The sequence below is a fragment of the Saccostrea cucullata genome, unplaced genomic scaffold (genome assembly GCF_032062105.1).
Source record: "Saccostrea cucullata isolate Sc308-1 unplaced genomic scaffold, CSIRO_AGI_Scuc_v1 ctg2408, whole genome shotgun sequence".
Lineage (NCBI taxonomy): Eukaryota > Metazoa > Mollusca > Bivalvia > Ostreida > Ostreidae > Saccostrea > Saccostrea cuccullata.
In genome coordinates, this window is record NW_026935965.1 from 27187 (window position 1) to 52661 (window position 25475).

The window sequence follows — 25475 nt, forward strand, 5'->3', positions numbered from 1 at the left end:
ACGTTCAACTTTCTATATAACACACACGAAACTGTCACAACGCGGTAGAATACACAGAAGGAAGTACATGTATTTTCAGTATTTAGGAATACCGAGATGTCTATTGTTTTGACTCAATTTCATTTAAAAAAAAACTACCCTTGTAAAATTAACATAAAATACGGCGAATGTGCATTAAAAACTAATTTGTCATTTTATTTCCTCGCAATGTTTATTTGCGTTATTTAACTTTCCAACGTCACAAACAGCTTTTCGACGTCACGAACGACTATTATGTTTGTCACGCACGCCAATACTGAAGGGCGCTAAATTCACATTAAACATGAAGGAAATTGACAATTATGATAGAGAAAAATTAGAAAATGTAAATATAAGCATTGAATTCATATTTTGTGATGTCTTCGGTCCTATAACACACCTGGCCGTGCCGACAAACTACATTTATATCATTCAATTTGTCGGCACGGCCAGGTGTGTTATAGGACCAAAGACATCACAAAATATGAATTCAATGCTTAAATCACTCAAAATGAATGCACTGACAGTCCTAACTGAACAGACTTGGCTGGCATTACGTCACAATGGTTAAAAACAAGCTTCTTATATTATGACGTCACGTTTTATGTAACTTCAGTGCTCCAAACGCTGTGTCGTGCGATATCATTATCCGCCGACGCGCTTTGGCGTCGATATTACGAAAAGAGGAATATCACTTGACGTCCCTTCAGCCAATGAAAATTACGAAAATAATCTTCTTATATAATATAAGGCAACAATATTCAAAGCTCGAGTCATTATGGAGAATGGCTCTTTAAAAAAAAAACAGCTCAGATGCGGATGACATGATTTATCATTGCTTAGGAATCTCTGTTAAATTGTTTTGTTTATACTTAGCATCAAATTTACTAATTGTAATTGATTTGTAAGATTTTCTTGAGTTAGCCGAAGAACTTGGCAAATGAAACAGAAGCTAGTAGAGGTTAGGTACCGGAGGAAAATACATTTATCGGAGTTATGTTATAAATTACAAGCATTATAAAATTGATGTAAAGTGTTGGATGAATAGTTAATTTGAGAAACATTTAGACATTCAGATTCTCACTATCAATAGGAACCCAGGAGAAAAACAAGTTGCCGTCTCTAGATAAGAGATAAATTTTAGTACTACAAAATTAATCATCAGATTGAACAGGCTTTATAATAATTCCTATCACATAGGCGTGGAGGGCTTAGGGGCTATCTTTTTCCAAAGATAGACTTCGTTTAGACTTTTAACATTGTGGCATTGGTTTATCCCCCCACTTTCCACAGACAGATTGCAGTATGTACTGGCGGATTTAGAGGGGGACCAGGGGGCTGCCCCCCCCCCTTTTTTGTGTCCGAAAAAACATATTTGATGATTAAATATTTTTTGTTGTGGCTTTTGGCTCCCTTACCGACTCAATCTGGTTACCCCCCCCCCCCCCACTTTTCAAAATTTCTGCATTCGCCACTTTTATATGTTAAAAATTGGGGAAGTTGTGGTTTTAAAAAAAAACTGGTACTGTTAGAAGTAAGATCCTAACCCCCTCCCCAACGCAACGAAATAGTATTTTCGTGTTTGGTAAACGGACGTTTCTCCCCGGGTTTTTTTTCTGTCAGGTATTTTTGAAGGTTTTGTAAAAAAGTCTTACAGTTACCCCCCCCCCAATTCCCCACTTTCAACTGCTTTCAATGATATAGGATTTGCGCATGCGTGGGGAGAGATGGAGGTGTAAATTTTAGCAGTGATTTTTGTGAGTAATTTGGTACTATTTTAAAGTGTAAAGCTTGGAAAATTTGATATGTTGAAATATTTCAATGTCTCTGTATTGCATTGATGCCTAAAACGGACAAATCCGATAGAAAGCGTCGACTATCTTCTGATGGGAATACCCCAAAACCATCAACAAAGACTGTGAAAATGGCGGACACTAATTTAGAGGATATGGTGGATAAAATTACTGTTATTGCGGAGGCTGTCCAAAAACTGCAAGTAGGTCAACAATCCCTTCAATCCATGGTTGAAATAAACTAGATAAATTCAAAAATGGCTTTATAGCCAGTATAGATGAGAAATTTAAGGCGATTAAGGCAGATATCGACCTTGAACTTGGAGCTCACAAGGCCGACATAGATAAACTGGCACAGACAATTGACTCTATTGTTATGCGTACCAAAAGGCTTAAAACAGAGAGCAAGTTCAGGATATAGATCGATCACGTTCTACTAGTGTCAACGGGGATGTGTTGTGTCAGATGTAGAATTTAGAAAAAACACAGAAAAACATTGAAAAAACAATAACCGACTTACAGTGTCGTAGTATGCGTGACAACCTTTTGTTTTTTGGCCTGGCAGAATATAAGGGTAACAGAAAAGAGGATTGTGTGCGTCTCATAGACGATTTTTGTGATGACCTACTTCGGCTCCGTAATGTTAAGCAGGACATTGAAAGGGCTCATCGGATAGGAAGAAGGAGGAATGGAGAGTGCAGACCAGTGGTAGTGAAATTTTCGTCGTTTAGAGCGAGAGAGAAAGTCCGCGCCAATGCTGGAAAGCTAGTGGACACAAGATATGCAATTCAGGAACAATTCCCAAGAGTAATACAGGAACAAAGAAAACAACTTTACCCAATTCTTAAAGAAGCAAGGAATAGAGGTAAAAAGGCAACATTGGTTGTTAACAGACTGTATATTGATGGTGAGGAGTACACAGGACCGGAAACACTGGAAGCTATGGAGACAACCAATAGGGAGAATCATGATGAGACTGTAGGGTAGGGATCTCAGGAGAATGGCAAACACACAAAAACTGTTTGTACTGAAGTATTGAAATTCATTTGCTGGAATATCAACGGTGGATTTGCTACTAAAATTAAAGAACTAAGTTTCCAAAAGTTCTTATTGTCTTATGATATTATTCTTTTAACTGAATGTTGGCTTCAAAAAAATCTTGATGTAGACGTGGAAAATTTTGATTCTTATGTTTTCCCAAGACAGAAAAGCAGAAACACCCAAGGAGGGGGGATTGTAATTTTGATTCGTAAAAAATTTCACAACTATATACCGGTTGTAAAAAATCAGCACGATACTATTATATGGTTAAAAATACAGCGTCTTATCAGAAATATAGACCAAGACTTATATGCAGGTTGTGTATATATACGCCAGATATTTTCTGCCTGATCGAAAAATTCCAAGTGTCAAATTTTACTACTTACTCGGATCACGCACCGTTACATCTACATCTTTTGACCTCCCCTGTAGTAAGCACAGTAAGCACAGTAAGTGAAAACTCCGCTAACGACAACTTTAACTCATCGAGATCATTTAAGTGGAATCCAGAATACCTTAATGAAGCACAAACTGCATTATACTCATGCCTTTATACACTTACGTCAGTAGCTGAAAAGTTGGAGAGTGAGTCCCAAGAGTCTATGGACTCATCCGTTGACCTATTTACTTCAGAGCTAACAAAAGCCATGGAGCCTTTCTTTGAAATCAAACCCCATTCACAATCAACACAGCGTAAAACAGCCTACTCAAGCAGAACACCGGTAGATAAACCTTGGGTAACCCCGGAAATGAAAGGGAAATACAACAAATACAGATATCATCTTGGAATATTCAACAGAAACAAAAATAGTGCTACTCATAGTAACTTACTCCAGGCAAAGAAAGAATACAAAGGGCTTGCTGCAAAGCTCAGACGGCAGTATTTTCGTGAAGAAGGATATATGCTCGACCACATTCGTAAACATAACCCCAAATATTTCTATAAATATTTTCAAAAAAGAAAGCCACATCAACCAAATGTCGATCCCAATATATCCTATGACCACTTCAAGGACCTGGCATCAAACCCAAACGCGACGACTAACGAGACTGTGAACGACGATAATTTGTGTGTGTTTGAAGAGCTTGACCGCGAAATATCCGAAAAAGAAATACAGAATGCCATATCTAAGCTAAAGAAAGACAAATCTCATGGAACAGACTTGTTGATCAATGAATACTTTATTGAATTTAAACAATGTCTTCTTCCTATTGTACATAATCTTTTTAATAGAATTCTGTCATCAGGTATTTTTCCGGCTAAATCGGTAATTGTTCCTGTATTGAAAAAAGGTGATAGGCTAGATCCAAATAATTATAGGGGCATCAGCTTAATTAGTTGTTTTTGCAAACTTTTTACTTCGATTCTGAATAATAGACTCATTGAATGGTCTAAGACTAATGATATTATTGCAGATGCTCAATTCGGATTCCAACCAAGGGTGGGTACAGCAGAAGCAATTTTTAGTTTGTCGACAATTATTAGTACGTCTTTACATAAGAAAAAAATATTATTTTGCTGCTTTATAGATTTTAAAAAAGCATTCGACACTGTAGATCGTTTTAAGCTTTGGAAAAAACTCAGCATGTACGGAATTAAAGGGAAATTACTTAATGTTATACGTGCTATGTATGAGAATATAAAATCCTGTGTCAAATCAACAAGAATGATTTCAGAGGTCTTTGAAAATTCCTTAGGGTTGTTACAAGGAGAAGTTCTGTCACCTATCCTTTTTTCATTGTATGTAAATGATTTTGAAATTGAGTTCATAAAAAATGGTAATGTTCCTCTTGAACTGCAAGAATTGAATCTTTTTACCTTGATGTATGCAGATGACATGGTTTGTTTTGCTGAATCTGTACAAGAACTACAACAAATGCTGAATACTTTGTATGATTATGCTTCAAAATGGGACCTGACCATTAATGTTGATAAAACTAAAATTGTTGTTTTTAGAAATAGGGGGAAAGTGCATGATAATGAGAAGTGGCATATACATAATGAACAAATAGAAGTTGTAGACAAATTTATGTACCTTGGTGTATTATTTAACTACAATGGAAATTTTAATGTAACTCAAAAACAGTTGGCTTGTCAAGGTAGAAAAGCAATGTTCTGTCTAAAATCTAAGGTTAGTCAATTGAGTTTAAATACTGAAACTATGTTCTCACTTTTTGATACATATGTTATTAGCATACTGAACTATGGCTGAGAAGTTTGGGGAAGCCATAATACAATGTACATGTGATATTGAGAAGATACATTTAGAATTTATTAAGAGTGTTTTATATGTTAGAAAAAACACAAATACTTCTATGATATATTTTGAAACAGGTAGGCTGCCTATGAAGATTATACGACTTTTCCGAATTTTAAAATTTTGGTTCAAAATATTACAAAGTAAGAACTGTATTTTGAGATCATGTTATGAGAAACTGTTAGAGGAAATTGAACAACCAAAGAACAAGATTAAGAATTGGGCTTCTAATATTAAAGATAAATTATTCGAAATTGGTCTAGGATATATGTGGACTGACCGGGAAAGAATTAGTTATAACAGCCATTTCTCAATTATAAAGCAAAGAATTATTGACAACTATGTACAAAATCTCCTTGCTGATATCAATAGTTCATCTAGATGTATGTTATTTAAATACATTATTGATCACTTCACACTGCAATATTATTTGGTGAAACCTATTCCATCCATTCATAAAAAGCAAATTAGTAAGATAAGACTGTCATCACGTAATTTAGCTATTGAAAGTGGACGCCATAGAAATATCTTGCGCGAAAACCGAATATGTGAAGTTTGTAGTTCTGAAATTGAAGATGAATTCCATTTTGTTTTAAAGTGTCCACGATACAAGGGTTTACGAGTAAAATATATTAAAAAATACTACTGGGAAAAACCATCTATGTTTAAATTCATACAGTTGTTATGTGCTCATAATGTTAAAGACCTTTGTAATTTGGGAAAATTTTTGTACCATGCCTTTAACTTACGTGATGAATGTCATATTGCCTTATAAACAAATTAAAAATGGTTTGTACATTCTCCATCATCATGATATTGATTGTATAATAACTATGCTGACTGTTAAAAAATACCCTCGCTATGCTTTACTGTTTACATGTTATAAATTTGTGTTGTATACAATAAGATGTATGTCTTACGTAATAAAGTGAATTGAATTGAAGTGAATTTGCTTTCAACGCCAATGATAATCGTTAACCAAGAGTACGAAGAGAATGTTTACATTGTAAATCTCATACACGAGTACTATCATACATATAACAGCACAACACTAACGTCTGTGCTGTTTAAATCGATAAATTTAACTGCGCAATACGTCCTACATAATCTGTCATGGTCAAATGATTGTATTTTATTTTAGAAGTAAACTGTGCAAGAAAGGTAACTTAAATGGAATTCAGAGAAAGTGTGCCTTTACGTCTTGAATCTTTATAATTAACATTGATATGTTTAATTTGCAGTGATATTATGCTTGTTATTTTCTTTTGTTTTACAAATCTATTTAAGGAGCTGAGGATTTTGAAATTTATCTAAAGGATACCACTGATCATTGTTGGGGACATATGCCTAAATCTAGGATTCAAACATCATGGATGTAGCAGAAAAATCACTCATATGTATACTCCTCTGAGCCGAGTTAAAGGCCCGACACTGCGATCTACGATCAGGCGCTCTATCGACTGAGGTAGCATAGTCTTGTTTAAAGCTGAACACTTCTCATAAATAGGCACTGTCAGACGGGTATATAAACCGTTCGCTTTCGTTACACCCGATTTCACACTCAAAACTCGTGGCCGACATGTAGTACTCCTATCGTGGTACAAGATTTTTTGCGTTTATTTCTTGTTTTTATGTGCACTTTCTGTTTGTAAATAATGTATTGACCTGTATTTTCCATAATACTTTTGTCCTGTTTTGGAAGAAGTACATAAAATTTGATAATTTCATCGATATTGAGTAGCAAGCTCTGTAAGATGTACGTCTACACTCGTCGGATCTCTATAGTGAAATAAATTGAACTGACTAGCGATCTGCTCCTTATATACGAGTTGCAGGGAGAGCGTTGAAGAACGAGAAATATGGCGGACTATGCCTATTTACGAGTAGTGTTCAGCTTTAAGTCCTATATATGAATAGCTGTATTCTTAAACTCAGTTTTATTTTAAAAAATAAAAATTTCCATTGCATTTACTTTCGTTTTCATTCGGTGATAATCCGTTACGCGTTCTTGAAATAATAATCAACATACGAAGGTTGATCCAAAAGTAATTCACTGTGTTCAATTTTTTTTATATACTTGGTGTCATATTTATGTTCCCCAAACGAAGTTGGGGAACATATTGTTTTTACTCTGTTTCTTATTATTATTATTTTTCTTCTTCCTGGGAAAATTTTGTCCACGAGTGATCTTGTAAACTACACATCCGACTTAGGTGAAACCTTTTTAGGGTTAGTAGGCATGTTATGTAGAGTTGCCAAACAAATGTCATTTTGCGCGCACGTGCTTGCAAGAGCGCGCACGTGCAATAGGTGAAATTACCAATATAATGGATATTACCGTAACTTTTCTATTTTTTGCTGAATTTTTTTGAAACTCATAATGTAAGGATACATTAGTAGTATAGACAAGATAGCATGGTCAAAATAGCAAGATCTCACGCGCATGCACGTGCGCTTCGCTCTGATTGGCTGAAACTAAAGTCTCAATAACTTTCTTGTTTCTTGTCATAATCCTTTGAAATTTTGAACATAGTCCTACATTATGAAGATCTACCGCATGATATATAAGCATTTTCATGAAAGCATGCGCATGTGCGCGTGCTGCAAGCTGATTGGCTGAAACTTTAAATGGCAATATCTCCTTTGTTTTTTGACGAAATTCTTTGAAATTTAAAATATAGTCATGCATTAAAATATCCTACGAAATGATATAGAAGAAAAATCATGAAATCACGCGCATGCACATGTGCTGCAATCTGATTGGCTGAAACTTTAAATGGCTATTTCTCCTTTGTTTTTTGACGAAATTCTTTGAAATTTAAAATATAGTCATGCATTAGGATATCCTACAAAATGATATATAAGAAAAATCATGAAATCACGCGCATGCACGTGTGCTGCAATCTGATTGGCTGAAACTTTAAATGGCTATTTCTCCTTTGTTTTTTGACGAAATTCTTTGAAATTTAAAATATAGTCATGCATTAGGATATCCTACGAAATGATATAGAAAAAAATCATGAAATCACGCGCATGCACGTGTTCTGCAATCTGATTGGCTGAAACTTTAAATTGCTATTTCTCCTTTGTTTTTTGACGAAATTTTTTGAAATTTAAAATAAAGTCATGCATTAGGATATCCTACAAAATGATATAAAAAAATCATTAAATTACGTGCATGCACGTGTGCTGCAATCTGATTAGCTGAAACTTTAAATGGCTATAACTCCCTTGTTTTTCAACCAAACAGGATGGGATTTAGAACATAGATAGATGTAAGGGACTCCTACAAGAAGGTATGATCATCATGCACGTGCACGCACGTGCGTGCATTTGAAACGAGTATATTTAAAAATACTCTTGAAAGAGTGATTTTTATTACTTTTGGACTGAATGCTTTAATATATAGTATATTAATATATATATATATAGTGTAGACAAGATGATATGGTCATAACGCACATGCATTCACATGCGCTTGGGTGCAATGCTAAAAATTGAATATAATTGGTATCCTTCTGGGAAAGCGTTGTTAAAGTCAAAAATGCACAGAGTTTGTCTTATTTAATGAAGCTTACAGGGAACATGGCACCGAAAGGGAGTTGGGGAGCGTTTGGGGAACATCTGTAACGGTTCCCGTTACAATTAGCACTAGTTTCAAATATAATGTTCCAAAAAATGCATTAAAAATAATCTAATCAAAATTGAAAATTTCATAAAACTAGATGCTGTCATGAGACAGTAATACCCGCACTAAGGTGTTTGCCTCATAAATACACGCTCCTACATATTGGGCAGCTTTCCAAGGAAAAAGTCAAAATAATTCTATAATTTACATAGGCGTCGGAACTGGGGGGGTGGGGGGTGGGGGGGTGGGGTGGGGGGCTAGGGGGGCTTTTTTGCCAAACATATACTTATTATATATATTGAACATTGCTTAATTGGTTTACCCCCCCCCCCCCCCCCACTTTCCACAGACACATGGCAGTATAGGTAAAAAATGGGAAAAAAGGTGGTGTATAGAAAAAAAAAATTATGGTACTGAAGTTCGAATTCACCCCCCCCCCCCCATCCCCCCCATCCCCCGAAATAGGATTTTCGTGTTTGGGAAATTTATTTTATCGTTTTTTTTTTTTTTTGCTTGTCAGGTTTTTGAGAAGGTATAAAAAAATTTTTTTACACCTAGCCCCCCACTTTGAATTTACTTCCGAAACCAAATGATTTACATGTATTCATCAAACTGAGTATGAAATTCTCAGACCCTGTGACCTATAACTCAGAACCTCTTATATTTATTTTACATGCTTAATTCATTATTTACCAGTTTGAATTCTATTAATGATGTAAATTAGATTTTGATAAATGTTTTGCTCATAATAGGACCTTTTTCAATTTACTAGTCCTACCCCCTCCCCCCCTCGACACCACAATCAAACAGCAAATACTTTTTGGAATAGGCTAAATGGAAAAGTTTTGTTAAAACATCGTTTGTTATGAATTAATTTATTTTAAAATTTGTTCTTGTACTATGCATGTTAACATGTAAATTTCTACATCACATCACGTTGCGTCACCCATTATCATATTTTTAGATTAAACACCATTTAGCACACCTCGGCCGATTCCCACTTCATCTGATAAGTGACGGAATCGACGAAGGTTTGTCGAATGGAATTAGCACATGGCTGCAGTCTGGTGTACATTGGATTTATTCATTTTGTGTTATAATTGGATTTATATTTCATGAAGTTGACGAGACATATGGCAGTCGGTGAGTACAAGTTTAAGTATAGTGGGGGGTAAAATAAACCCAAACGATTAGGTTAAAGTTCAAAAAGGGTCAAAGATCATCGCATGCCACACTAGACGAATTTCATATTGTGAAGTTATCTGCCATTGTCGATGTGACATTCAGTTACTGCCAATACTGGTGCGGATCCAGAATTTTTTTCGGGAGTAGGGAGGGGGGTTCACATCTCAGTCAAAAAATTTCCAGCCCAGAATTTCCTGACAAGCAGGAGAAAAAAAACTGAAAACAAATAAACAAAATAAAAACAATGATAGTGTGGTCAATGTTTTCTCAGTTAGGGGGAGGATGTCCAAAGTCATCTTTTATTTGCTTCAGTATATAGTCTTGTTTAAATAACAAAGCAAATTCCAGGGGGGTGGGTGGGGGTATTCCAATCTCCCTACCCACTCTCAGTCCCTGAAATAACAATCTATTTTGTGATTCCAATTAAATAGTATATTTTTTTCCATTTGACTAATTATACATATTTTGTTTTTTGTGTTTATATTATGTCTGTCTACTAGTATTTGTCTGCAGAAATTATAACCTTGCCCATAAGTTTTAAGTGGGATGGGCTATACAAATGGCTTCCACATTTTAAAGGTTTATTTCTTGTGACAATTACGACCTTTTATTTGGGTACCATTAATTTTTACCTGAAATCGCTTGACCTAGGATACACATTTTTACAAGAAAAATACCAAACGTTAAACTTGACCTAAATTTTGATCAGTAGATGCTAGGGCTTTCATGCTTAATAACATGTGTATTCATTGTGAACTGTCAACAGGTATAAATATGTTTGACCTTGACCCTAGAGTTTGAACGACTTAAAAAAAAATTAACCTTGGCAATTAACTTTTGAACAGGAATTACTAGGGATTTCTTTATTTCACATGTGCATTCCTTGTGACAAGACTTTCTTCTGATACTAACAATTTGAACCCTTTGACCTTGACCTTTGAGTTTGACATATATTTGAGAAACTTCAACCCTCGCCACAGGCTTCCATACAGGGACATCAGTGTTTCACAAACACATCTTGTCTTCATTATTATTTGGTGGTGTCTCCATATGAGGGAAAAATTCCCAAGAGAGATGTATTCACAACAAACAAACAAATTACTAAAGAAAATATAAAACATGAATATGTTGGTCATGCATATCTCTGCATGAAAAAAACAGCTTTTCAAATACTGCAACCATATTCTAACCCTTTCAAAACACTCATTTGAGCTTTTCTGGTTTCCTTAGCATATAACGTCTGTCGTGACGTGTCGTCCATCTGTTTGTCTGAAAAATTTTTACATTTTAACTTCTCTAGAACCACTGGGCCAATTTTACCCAATTCATATAGAAATGTGTACATTTGTATGTCAGACTGTCCATCTGTCTCAATAAATTTAACCTTGGTCATCACGGTCATATCTACTGAATATCAAACTTATGTATTAGTATTTACCTGTGAGAATGGCATGGGTTTTTTTTTTACCTGTGACCTAGAAGTTTGACCTACTTGCAAAAAAATTAAATTGTTATAAATTCATCATTTTGAAAGAGAAAAGTTAGGGCATTCATATCATAATGCATGTATATTATTACCTGTGATAAGACCTTTCCAAATAAATCATGACTTTTACTCTGTGACCTTGACCTTGAAGCGGTCAAGCCTCTACTTTTCAAAAATGTTGCATTTGCTTATAACTTTTGATTGAGATGAGATATGACTCTCACATTTGACATGTACATTAATTACTCATAAGAATTCAAGGTGTTTCCCATCATGTGATGCTTTTTTACCCCTTGACGTTGATGTTTTACATAATTTTCAAAATATTTAACTCTCCTAAAAGATGATTAGGCTTCTGAGTAACATTAAAGAAGACTTCAGGGAAAACAGGGCTTTTTGCACAAAAAACATCATTTTTCGACCCACATTTGACCCCCAACGGCAAAATCTTAATTCAAAAACCTTACTGCACATCTACCTGACACCACCAACCATATCCCAACAGATGATTAGGCTACTATGTAAAATGTAGGAGAAGTTCAGGGAAGACGGGGCTTTTTGCAAAAAAAACGTCATTTTTTGACCCCCATTTGACCCCCTGGGCAAAATCAAAATTCCGAAACCTTACTGCACATCTTCATGACCCCACCAATCATCTCCCAAAAGATGAATAGGCTGCTGAGTAAAATGTAAGAGGAGTTCAGGGAAAACGGGGCTTTTTGTATAAAAAACGTTATTTTTCGACCCCAATTTGACCCCCCACGGCAAAATCTTAATTCAGAAACCTTACTGCACATCTACGTGACAACACCAATCATCCCCCAAAAGATGATAAGGCTGCTGAGTAAAATGTAAGAGAAGTTCAGAGAAGTCGGGGCTTTTTGGATAAAAAACGTCATTTTTCGACCCCCATTTGACCCCCCGGGGCAAAATCAAAATTCGGAAACCTTACTGCACATCTACATGACCCCACCAACCATCTCCCAAAAGATGATTAGGCTACTGTGTTAAATGTAGAAGGAGTTGAGGGAAGACGGGGCTTTTTGCATAAAAAACATCATTTTTCGACCCCCATTTGACCCCTCGGGGCAAAATCAAAATTCCGAAACCTTACTGCACATCTACATGACACCACCAATCATCCCCCAAAAGGTGATTAGGCTGCTGAGTAAAATGTAGAAGGAGTTCAGGGAAGACGGGACTTTTTGCACAAAAAACGTCATTTTCCGACCCCCATTTGACCCCCCGGGGCAAAATCAAAATTCGGAAACCTTACTGCACATCTAACTGACACCACCAACCATCTCCCAAAAGATGATTAGGCTTCTGTGTAAAATGTAGAAGGAGTTCAGGGAAGACGGGGCTTTTTGCATAAAAAAGGTCATTTTTTGACCCCCATTTGACCCCCTGGGGCAAAATCAAAATTCCGAAACCTTACTGCACATCTACATGACCCCACCAACCATCTCCCAAAAGATGAATAGGCTACTGAGTAAAATGTAAGAGGAGTTCAGGGAAAACAGGGCCTTTTGTATAAAAAAAGCGTTATTTTTCGACCCCAATTTGACCCCCTGGGGCAAAATCAAAATTCCGAAACCTTACTGCACATCTACGTGACAACACCAATCATCCCCCAAAAGATGATAAGGCTGCTGAGTAAAATGTAAGAGAAGTTCAGAGAAGTCGCGGCTTTTTGCATAAAAAACGTCATTTTTCGACCCCCATTTGACCCCCCGGGGCAAAATCAAAATTCGGAAACCTTACTGCACATCTACATGACCCCACCAACCATCTCCCAAAAGATGGTTAGGCTACTGTGTTAAATGTAGAAGGAGTTGAGGGAAGACGGGGCTTTTTGCATAAAAAACATCATTTTTCGACCCCCATTTGACCCCTCGGGGCAAAATCAAAATTCCGAAACCTTACTGAACATCTACATGACACCAACAATCATCCCCCAAAAGGTGATTAGGCTGCTGAGTAAAATGTAGAAGGAGTTCAGGGAAGACGGGAGTTTTTGCACAAAAAACGTCATTTTCCGACCCCCATTTGACCCCCCCGGGGCAAAATCAAAATTCGGAAACCTTACTGCACATCTACCTGACACCACCAACCATCTCCCAAAACATGATTAAGCTACTGTGTAAAATGTAGGAGGAGTTCAGGGAAAAAAGTGTGACAGACGGACGGACGGACGGACGGACGGACATGAATAACAACAATATACCCGAACTTTCTTTAGAAAGTGCGGGTATAATAATGGTCAATTGAATTAATTTTATGAACATTTAAAACATTCAAGTTAAGGTGTGTCGCTGCGTCACTATTAAAGGTCTCGTTTTTTGTATATTATTAGAATTAAAGAAGAAAAACACATTAAAAAGCATGTAAAATGTCTAATTGCCCAATAGTTAAAAAGACAAAATTTTACGACATTCCCTAGCCTTTAGTTTGAAATAGAATAACGTAATTGCTTTTAACTATAAACATTTTTTTGTTTTAATCTAATCATAATGTATTGAACAAAGGTACCGGTAATTTCAAACTGTAAAAAAAAAATCTAAAACGAGCTGTAATGCGTTTTCGTCAGTAGAGACAGTTACGATTATTAACTAGCTAGACACACAGAGGAAATCATGTAAATGCATGTAATTATAAGAAACTTGCTTATAAATGGTTTTAGCGATTTTTAACAAACCATGGGTCATTGAATGATCAGCAGAGGATAGGGAGACTGAAACGGGGAGGTCGGGCGGAAACGTTGAAATGATGTCCTATGTTGTCAAATGTAAGATAGGTGTCTCAGAGCGATATGAAACAAAAGTTTGTCTTGTGGTGGCCGTTCTAAGTATTTTGACAGAGGACTTAATTATATATATAGTGGTTGCGCAATGGGTCCCAATAATTCTTTTAAAAAGTGACGTTTGTGAATGTGTTCGTGAATATCAAATATTTTTTTTAACAAAGGGAAAGCGCTTAAGAGTATGACGCCGTGTAATCGTCATATGACGTTATTTAGATGCGGCGACTACCGTACTTCCCTTTTGTATATTATTCTTTATTTTAAAAAGTATAAATCATTTTAATTTGAATTTTTCAAGACAGACTTGTAATCAATATAGCTTCCATCCTGCATAATTTTGTTAAATATCATGTATCCATCTAGCTCCGCACCATATTAACGAACTTTATATAATATATATGATTATTTACCATTTGAAATTAAATTGGTTACGTTTTGTTACATATCTCTTTTCAAATCTACTTGTGTTAATGATGTCCTATGCCTTTCTTTAACAGTTACTGTATAAATATTTTGCATGCAACTCATTTCCCTGCACTCTTCATTTATCGTGAACAAAAATAGCATTGAGGGAAACATTTGAGTTTAATAGGCTTGCTAACATTAATAAGGAAAAAAGAAATCATAGTCTAATTAGGACTCTTTCAATATTACTTTTGTATGTATGTGTGTCTGAAAGGATGGGGGTCCACATGACGTGTGCTTAAAATTGTATTTTTATGTATGTTATAATATTCTGAAAAAGTAAGTGTGATATTTTTAGTGTTAAAAATAGATACAAGATCTGAAGAAACTGTTAAGTATACACGGAAATCCTGCAAAACCGAGAGTGACGTATCACGAAAGAAGAAGTGAATAGAAAGAAGCATTTGAAAAGCATACGTTCGGATTTTAGTTTGACCATTCAGTTAGGATCATTATCTTCACCTTGCCATTCAACGCCGCACATTAATGGCAACTAAATCATGTACATGGGGAATTATCCGTTATTTTATTAACATAAATTACACTTTTGTTGAATTAACCAGTGTCGATTTCGGACTTTTTTTCTAGTTCGCCTCATAAGAATTTACAAATTTACATTTCTGTTGTTTTAATGAAACTAAACTTCGAAATGGATCGCCTACTTTACTTTTAGTTTTAAACTTTTACTCCATTGTAGGATTATCAAGCTTTTGGACGAAGTACTTTTTGTGACAACTCTTTAAAGAGAACTTTTTATGGGAATGATATAAAGGGTTGCACTTCGAGGTTTTTACCTGTCCCACATCATGCTGTTAATAAAAACATTTTGTTGTCTGATAGTTCTTTTTTATGATATGCAGGTAATTTGTACTTACTCAGTGCTTTGTTTAAAATTGTAAAAATAAATAATTATTATTCGAATTTAAAAATGCATATGTATATATCCCATAAAATAGCTAATCTAATATCAAATTATTAAGTAGTGTAATCATTCCATCAACTCTAGTAACTGAACTCATGTATTGTTTTTAGTTTATTTATATATCTTTCTGTAACATTTTGTAGGTTTTGTGTGTCATTAACTGTCCAGGCATACAGCAGACTGCCAGGCTTGTTGATGAATGTCCAAAGAGCGAAGTAGAATGGAAAGACGCTGCTGCTAGAATGAACTGCAAATATATAATGCAAAATTGTTCACAACAAAGCCAGCATAAATACCATTGCGCTTTGAATGTCTTTCTAAATGAATCATGGGAATTATGTAGCATAATGAAATACATGCTGGGTAATTTACTATGTCCATCGAATCGTATTTCATTTTTTTCTTTCCCATGATATATTAATGACTGAATGACTTTTATTAATTTCGAATGCGTATAAACGTATGGCGATTATAAATCTGAATTGCCTTAAAAATAAGATATGTTGTATTACATGTCAGTTTACCAACGCTGTGTCTACCGAAAGTTGTTGATATATTTAAAAATATTCATGTTTTATCGCAACTGAAATATTTTTTTTATTTTAGGTTACTGCATGGAGTACAATGTTAAAGGCCAGAGGATTCAGAATAATTATTATCGGAATTGTTTGGTTTTGAATCCTCCTTGTACAACAAGATACAAGTCAACAGAGGCATACAAATGTAAAATATCATTCTTAATCTTTTTGTTGATACATTGAGAATATCATATGAGATAGGAAGAATAAAATAACAATCTCATACCTGGACTAAAGGATTCCTACTTTAATAAAAATAGAATATCAAGCAATGGCCATGTGTTGACAATATGAAAAGATAGCATTCTTGCTTTCAGTTTCAATGAATATGAAGATTTTTTCGTCTTCTAGATCAATCCTGCTATAAAGCAGAGAAGAAAAACAGCTTCAATTCTTCTAAGCTCTCTGATACGACTTTAATGCCTGCCATCACTACAAAAAGCACAAAGGATAAGTAGGTTGATCTTAAATCGTAAAGCTCTACCATTATCAATAAATGCATGTACATAATTGTCGATATAACTGCATTTTGCATGTTATTTTAAAGTCTGAAATAAAACTTTGGTGTTCATCCCAATTCATATGTTTTAGGTCATTGCATCTAAATGATCTTGAACACATAAAATTGATTTAAATAAAAAAAATACACTCAAGTGTGGAAAATTATAAAATCATATCGAGGTCTGCAAACAAATTTATTATGCAAATTTCCATTTTTATGTTCTTTATTTACAGCATTTTCACTTACACTGGCAAAACATATTCACTTACACTGGCAAAAAAGAATTATATAAACTTATCATATTCAAACCTGTGAGTTAAATTAAGGTCAGCATACTAGAATAAAACTGTTAATAGGCAAACCAATTAAATATATTTCATTATATTTTTTGATTTAAAAATGTATTGATTCAGTAATAAAATATTTTTACGGGTTAGTCTTACTGCTGCTACATATAATTTAGGGAAAACTATTATTAATTTACAGGAATCATAATGAAAAACAGCAAAATGGTTGGATAATTGTTCTTACAACGTCAATTGTTTTCTTTGGAATACTTGCAGCGGTTGTAATTGGATATATAAAGTGAGTATATCTACAACTATGTGAGATATATATAACAATACACTTTGAATCAAAGTAAGTTGTGTTTAAGTTCTGCTATAACTGTGTTTTAAAAACACTATTTTCTTTGTTCCTCTGAACCCCCAGTGGAGCTTAAAACCATCAAAAGACTGCAATACTAAGCGTTTTAAAACTTTTCTAGGTATATTGAACGAATATGTGCTTTTCAGCAATTGACAATTGCAAGGTGTGGTATCATTGCAAGCGATTGATAAAAGAAGTCAAAAGATGAAACAACAAAAATCTGATAAATAAAACGAAAGACAAGTCAGTCTGTTATATAGGCAATCAAATGTTAAAAGTTTTTGACATAAGTTTTATATAACAAGTGGCGCTCCTAGCAATATTATAATCCTGATTAATTTGCCTTTTTTCACCTTACCATGCATACAGGGATGGGGTCAATTACATAGGAAAGTAATTAATTAAATTACAATTACTTTCCCAAAACCTTCAATTATATTACCATTACCATTACATGGATTTGGAAATGTAATTAATTAAAATATAATTACTTTGCAAATGCAATTAATTAAATTACACATTACATTCAAGTAAACATGTATAAATTATAACGGAATGAGTCATGTACAGTCCTTTATTTTTATATCATGTTATTTTACATTTTTTTACAATAATATTATTAAAATGTTCATACAATTTTCAATTACTGTGTCTCTTAACCTACATCTATTAGATTTGAAGATTTTCCTGCCACACTGAAGATGTCCACTGGGGTATTTGTGACAGGAATACATAGATACCCCGGTACTGACTAGTAGAAAGTTTACTCATGTTTTACCTTAATTCATATGTTGAGAAATTTGGAATCAAGAAACATTCGATTAAATTTATGTTGAAAGTACAATTGATGTACTTACAAACTGGAAGCATATATTACAAAAAGAATCAAAAAGCTATATAGTTAATTTCTATAAAAAAAAAAAAAGTTAGTATGGTTTTCATGCTGAACCAAATTCATCAGTCTCTCCACAATTTTACAATAGATATCTGCTTGGAAAAAAACCGGTGACAAATAAAATAATAAAAGAAGGATATGGAGATAACAGTATTCAATCTCAAAGTTCATAAAACAATAACAATACAAAACAGGAGCAGAGCAAACAGCGGGCCTCCGAAACAATAGAGGTGGGATCAGGTACCATGAAGCAGTGAGCATCCTGTGCTGACCGGTCAAACCCTCCGTGTGTCCCTTGTCGTGATCGGGAAATAACGGGAAAACAATTCATGCGTACGAAGAAAAACTTATAGTACAGTTAAATGTGTAGATATTTACTAATTTAGGGATGACGTTTTAGTTATTAACTATATTTGAAAACACAAATGCTTTGCAATGTTTTGTTTTTCTTTCCTTTATTGCGGCTACAATTAAATGTGTAATTTTTTTTCATCGTTTATTTTATTCAAAAAACATTTTTAACCTTTATTTAGCCAACATCCACTTTCAATCTATCAAAAAATAATAATTTGACAGCAATTATTGGCATCTTTTCAGGATAGAAACGAAAAAACAGCAATAGATAAAACTTACTGAATGTGGTCGAAGTAATTATATCGATGTTAGATTTTTATGTTATGACATCTAGTAGAAATAAGCAACCGCCAGCATTCTGAAGAAATATTGACCGTCTGCAGGAATAGTGAATACTCCTGTACACATTATTGAACATGGGAACGCGTGGGTACATGATATGCAAAAAAGTTTGACGGTGTGATAAAAAGAATATGAAAACTGGTCTTGGTGTATCTTGGTTTAACCATTTTGGTAACTTGATGATTTAAGATGAATTTACATGTATGATGATAATACTGGAAATACTTTTGCAATTATAGTCCTAATTCAATTGAAAATTGTTTAAAGCGTGTCTTTTTCTATGAGAATATGTAAAAGTGCAATCATTATGATGATAATGATGAATGATAACTATAAAATACATTTGATATGATCAATAGATATCCCTTTTAATCATTTTTTCGCATAAAAAAGTACTCCGCCACAGATACGTTGAAATATCTAGGTATATTTGGGATTTTCGTTTGTCTTTGTTTTTTCTGTAATAAAGAGCTTTTGACGAATTTTGAACGTTCAAAATTTCACTTTTTTTAAAATTGATCAATATAAGATTTACCTTCGATCTCAACCAATTTGGATTAACGAATTGACTGCCATATGTTTGAAGGCCCATAATTCTTTAAAATATTCAAACATCATTTATCCAAGCAATCTTCATTTCTTTTAATCGACGATATCCATCAATTTGAATACAAAACCTGATAGTTTTAGTCCTTTTTAGACGGTGGCTATATATTGCCACAGGCTATTGCTGCTGGTCGTGGCTTATGAATAAGCAACATGTAAACACACGGGGATCCTAGCGGAGATTTTTGCAGAGTCGAAATAATGAAAGTAGACTTGTTTCGATGATTCAAGATGAAATGTACATAGTTATCAAATACTTTAAAGTTATTTCGGAGACATTTCGTTGATTGACACAAAGCCTTATTCCTGACATTTGCCGTCATCAATATTTCTCGCCTCATGAATATTCATTGAATTAGGCTGAATTGATGAACAAATACATGTAATTCGTGCACCAACCAACTCGTATATATTCGTATGCAAACTACAGAAGTGAATTGGTACATGATTTTTTCCGTTTTTTTCTCTCATGTGCGAAAAGTAATTTCGTACACATTGTGTTAGTTTAGAATTATTTATTGTCAGAATATTTAATGAAAAATATTTGTAGGTAATAATTATTGTTTCACTTTCTAACTCCGAAATCAAATAATTATAAATACTAAACAACACAAGCGCGGTTGTTTCTTAAATACTATTTTGTGTAATTTTAAATCAGTACAATTTAAGTTGTACCATAGGACTGGCGGTAAATTCAGATATTACTTTGATGTTGCTGTTGTGTATTTGCCAGAAGAACCACAGTTTTTAAGTCACGCCCACGATTTGGTATCAAGCCATAATACATGTAACAAGACCGTGACAGATGAAGAAATGATGCTTATTTCAAAACCTTGGCAATAACTGATAATTGAGTTTAGTCAACATTTTAAACTTCAAGAATACTGAAATTAATTTGTCGGCATTCGCTCCGCATTTTACTAAGTGTATGCTGTTAACTTTATACCTTCTATCTCGAATTGCCTTAATTCTTATTCTTGTCTCCAAATAGTAATTTCACATTAAACATCTGTTACATTAAAAGTTTAAATCGGTGCAAAATCTTTACACATACCCAATAATGATAAGTCATTCCGATTTTTTTTATCGTCAATACCCCGGACGCAGCATTCAAAATACGATCCTTTCAGATGGAGAAAGGTATTCATACAGACTCCGGACCGGATGAAGTAGACAGTGCTAACTGTCAACCAGCTTTTCTCTCATTGGTCCTCTGGTACAAGTAATTTACACAATAGATATTAATTGGTAAATGGTAAATACACTCACAGCTTTTAATTCACTCGGGGCTCCGCCCCTCGTGAATTAAAAACTGTGAGTGTATTTACCATTAACCAACTAATATCTATAGTGTAACTATAACTAGTTTATTGTTATTTAAGTGAGTCTTTTGTTGGAAGTAATTTCTCAGTAATATCTGTTTAAATTACTATATAGGAAAAACGAATACATGTATTTTAAGAAAGAAGAAAAATAGAGGCAGAAAAATATTTTGTTATTTTGTTTTTTTCTTTTCTCTTTTTTCTCGAAAAATAATGGGAGCCGTAAGATGAAATTATTAACAAGTATTTATGTTTTATATTTTAGTGTTTCTGAATTCTTCTTGTAAAATATAGACAAAAATTAATATTTTTTTAACATGCTTTAATGTACAAAGGCATGATAACCCCCCCCCTCCCCTCTTTATTAATTATACACGTCGAGTATTATTTCGAAATAAAGATAACAAATAGATTTTGCTTAACATTATCGCATTTTAATCACTATATATTGTGTCGTCTATTGGAAAATTTCAGGATATTTGCTTAATTTTTGGCAGTTTACCAAGCATCTGAAATAGGAAAGTGTAAACACAACAACTGAAAAATGGCGACTTTCGATGACGTTTCTACGCACTGGCGAGCAGATCAAATTTTCATCTTAGTGTACAAAGGGAAATGATAGTTTCCTTAGCGAAATCGGTTTTTTATTAAATCCATGGGCATATCAAACAGCTATAGGAAAAGTGAAAGACGCTGTCAATGTTGACAGCTAATTAATTAGATAACCTATTTAGCTGAATGATAGTAAAATATTGTCCATAACTTTAATACAAAAAAATCTTCACAAGGTTCCATTTGTGTGCGAGACTCGTTTCAGGCTGTTATTTAAAGAATTAAGGGAAACTCAACTATGTGCAATTCTTAATTTAAGTGGGAGTTATCTAACTTGTTTTAAACAAAAAGGAATCGTGACGCTGCTCTAAACACTTTGACATTATTTTCTTTGTGCGATAAGGCAACAAAATGCATTATATCAAATCTTATAATTTGTTTAATATGCATAGATCTTTTTGAAGTTTGCTTTATTTTTTTATGAAATATGTACATCGCTGATTCGACTCCCACTGCGGGACATGATTCAGATTGATATCCAGTGTCGCAGTAATTGCTAGCAAACAAAACATCCCTCGCTGCTCAAAATTTTTACTCTAAATGAAAGTTAAACAAATAAAACCATTCATACCACCGTCTTTCAGTACTCACAGTGCTTAGTATTAAATAATATACGATAGTATTTCGATGAATATGCCAAACGAGTTCAGCATGCACCATGCATTCAAGAGTAGAAATATAACATTTCCTTTGATTTTATTTCGAGTGAAATCTTTCTATTTCAGGTGGAGAAGAAAGAAATGGAAAATATATAAGATGCGAATGTTTTAAACCCAACTTTGAAGAAAGCTGTAACATCATGTAAAATAAAACCTTACTTTATATTTTGCAACGATTCTTAAATGAAGTCACTAACTTAGGTCATAATAAATAAATTGCTAGATTCTCATCCGAATTTTTTTTAAAAATCGAGACGGGCGGGCGGCTTTTATTTTATGGTTTTTTTTTTCAATTTTGCAGATTTTTTATTGACCTGGTCAATCGGTGTAATTTTATCTACAATACCCGAAAAAAAGTCATAGTAAAGGTTCAATTATCTCTTACTTCACATCATCACCGATCTTTTCCAACCAATTACCCTTGTTTAAAATATATACGCATGTATTACAGCAATTACATGTACCATCTTTTAAGCTGTCAATATCATGTCGACTTTCGCGGGATTTAAAACGAAAGTAGAATAGTACATGTAGATGAATACCGATCCTGATCAGAATTAAGACAAAGAAAAACAGAAATAAAAAAAAATCGAGGCGGGGGTATAAAATCGAGGCGGGCGGGGATGAGAATCTAGGAATATTTTTATTATGGCCTTAATGATAACAATTTAGAAAATAAATATTGCAAATATTTTTAAGATATGGGCATGGATTAGGGGAATCGAGCTTCAAATATCAGACCTATTTGTGTTTGTTACTTTTGTAAAAGATATCTGACTAATGAGTTTTTTTTTTTGCATTACATTTATTTAATTTTCTTTAAAAAAATTATCATTACAGCACAAGAACAGAAGAAAAATTTTTACAAATGGATCATCATAGCACAGATGCAGAGTCTGATACATCTGTTTTCATTTTCGGATATTTTACTTGAAAAAAAAAACGCTAATAGTAATTTAACAACTAAGCTTAAGCCGAAGGCTCAAGTGAGCTTTCCTGATCAAGATTTGTCCGTTGTCTGTCGTTGTTGTTGTTGTCGTCGTCGGCGTTGTCGTAAACTTTTTACATTTCCATCTTCTTCTCAAGAACCACAGGGCCAATTTCAACCAAGCTTGCTACAAAGTATCCTTGGGTAAAGGGGATTCAAGTTTGTTCAAAAGAAGGGCCACGCCCTTTTCCAAGGGGAGATAATTATGAAATAGAAAAAAAACTATGCAATTTTTAAAAAAATCTTCTTTTCAACAACCACTGGGCCAGGAAAGATGAAACATAATTATGTGAAATCATCCTAAGGTAGCGTTAATTCAAGTTTGTTCAAATCATGATGCCCTGGGGTAGGGAGGGGCCAAAATGGCCGATCAAAGTTTTACAAAGGAATATATAGAGAAAACTTTTAAAATCATCTTTTCAAGTACTTCAAAGCCATGATGAGTTATATTTATATGAATTGCTGATCAAAGTTTTACTAAGGAATAAATATGGAAATATTTTATTAAAATCATCTTCTCGAGTACTTTAAAGCCATGATTAGTTTCAGTTCTGATCTGATGTGCTTTTTCCAAGCCGATCTGCTCAGGTGAGGGATTTGACCCATTGGCCTCTTGTTTTATCTGCTGAGGCAGTTTTTGTCTGCCACCTTTTTTTGCTGATTGTTATTTTTTTTTTAGATTCTGGATTATTTATTTTGATTTTCTTGATGTAATATGCTACCCTGTGGAGATCTACTAATGTTTTATACAAATTTACACAGTTTTTCGAGAGTGATCTCCCCTTTATCTTTTGATTATCTTTCGTCATTTATACATGTATAATAAATGATAAATTCATCCATAAGAATTTGTGTTTTTGGTACTTTTATATGGATTTGATATGGTCTACATAAGGTTATAGGTGTGTGCAAAAAAACTAGCCTCACTGAACTTGTAAAATTAGTTAAATTACACTGGAGAACATAAAAATATATATGTTATTATTCTTTTCTCCTTTATATATAGGTCTACGTGGTCTCTGTTTTTGGAGGATATATTTTATCCTCTTAATTAAAACAGAGGATAGAGGTGTCGCCACCTACCGGACTTCTCAAAACAAAGGGCAGTCTAAACCAAATTAATAACAGCAACTCTTGCATTTCTCAGTTTATAAACCAAAACAAATGAAAGGTTAAAGAACTACGAACTCTAACTCTTGATTCCCGCCTACATTTTGCACCCATTAAATTCAATATTAATGGCAATTTAGCAATTAAATCTTTGTTTAATACAAAGAACAGTTCTATGGTAATTGATTGATCATATGATATCAATTCCTGCGCTAGATAGTAAATTATCATTAATTCCAGCTCTTGAAAAAAGGGGGGTAGACGATATTTTCTAGTGAAATCGAACTTTCAAGTATCAACATATTTTGAAATAGTCTTAAATATGATAAAATATATCTTATATCTTGTCTTATTTTTAAGCACAAAAATAAAACATATATAAATTAATAAAATACAATTATTTAGTTGTAAATAGCTTTAAAATGGGTGAAAAAATCAGCTTTTTTGTGTTTTTTTTCTATAAACGTATGTCCCCCCCCCCCCCCAGCGTGAAAAAAAAAAGCTTTGTCATAAATTTGTAAAATGACAGTTCACATTATATGTAAAAAGGAATTTTGGTTTCACGGGGGGGGGGGGGGGGGGAGAGAGATGTTTTAAAAATATTTTCCGTTTTCTGTTGATTTCTATAGTGAAAAAAAAACAAGTTTCGCCAACATTATATAGTTATCCCTCTTTGGTACATCCCAAATAATTATCGTTTTATGAAAATTCATATAAATATCTATAAAAATTTTGAAAATCATTCAAATGTGTTAACTTTTGAGAATTGACTTCGAGGTAGGCGGGAGAACAATACTATCGTTCGTAGTTCTTCAATACGATGGTGGTTAAATCTTCAAGAAATAATTAAATGAATTTAACAAATTTTGTTAATTTGCTGTCAATAAATTATTCAGTTTTAAGCTTAGTTAAAGGTCTTTCCCTGTCTGAAAATAAATTATCGAGAAGCTCATTTTCCGGTACCATAATTATGTTTTGGAACACTAAAGTGGTGTCTTTCTTTGAAGTTTGCTGTTCTGACAGGGACTACAGTGGGCGGCGTTACTTTTCGTTCTGTATTAGCCTTGTATTTGTATTAACCAACTTTTCTGTATCTAAGATACACCATGGTCTAAAAATAAAGCTGATTCAATTTATCGAGAGTACGCGTACACATATAAAACACTGTTTACCTATTATAAAATTTGGAGAGATAATTCCCTAGAATGTTATCATGTCAAAAATTTCTTTTTAAAAAGTTCCAACCAAAATCTACACGTT

General features: G+C 33.8%; 2 protein-coding genes across 2 annotated transcripts; both read left to right on the plus strand.

Moving 5' to 3' along the window:
* Positions 1 to 1858: 1858 nt before the first annotated feature.
* On the plus strand, positions 1859 to 2798 carry LOC134244373 (uncharacterized). Its single transcript, XM_062726650.1, has 2 exons — positions 1859 to 2014; positions 2334 to 2798. The coding sequence occupies exons 1-2, from the start codon at positions 1859 to 1861 to the stop codon at positions 2796 to 2798; spliced, it is 621 nt and encodes a 206-aa protein (XP_062582634.1).
* A 12601-nt stretch (positions 2799 to 15399) lies between these two features.
* Positions 15400 to 22316, plus strand: LOC134244375 (uncharacterized). Its single transcript, XM_062726653.1, has 6 exons — positions 15400 to 15537; positions 15743 to 15962; positions 16206 to 16322; positions 16529 to 16631; positions 17166 to 17264; positions 22184 to 22316. Exons 1-6 carry the CDS (start codon positions 15484 to 15486, stop codon positions 22227 to 22229), a joined length of 639 nt encoding a protein of 212 aa, XP_062582637.1. The 5' UTR covers positions 15400 to 15483; the 3' UTR covers positions 22230 to 22316.
* The last annotated feature ends 3159 nt before the right edge of the window (positions 22317 to 25475 follow it).

What these genes read in the sequence shown, in the direction of transcription:
- LOC134244373 (XM_062726650.1), top strand. Translation starts at nt 1,859, where the DNA reads ATGCCTAAAACGGACAAATCCGATAGAAAGCGTCGACTATCTTCTGAT. An exon ending in AGGCTGTCCAAAAACTGCAA is followed by an intron (nt 2,015 to 2,333) that starts GTAGGTCAACAA and finishes ACCGACTTACAG; the next exon opens with TGTCGTAGTATGCGTGACAA.
- LOC134244375 (XM_062726653.1), top strand. Translation starts at nt 15,484, where the DNA reads ATGCTGTTAATAAAAACATTTTGTTGTCTGATAGTTCTTTTTTATGAT. An exon ending in TTCTTTTTTATGATATGCAG is followed by an intron (nt 15,538 to 15,742) that starts GTAATTTGTACT and finishes AACATTTTGTAG; the next exon opens with GTTTTGTGTGTCATTAACTG. An exon ending in CATAATGAAATACATGCTGG is followed by an intron (nt 15,963 to 16,205) that starts GTAATTTACTAT and finishes TTTTTATTTTAG; the next exon opens with GTTACTGCATGGAGTACAAT.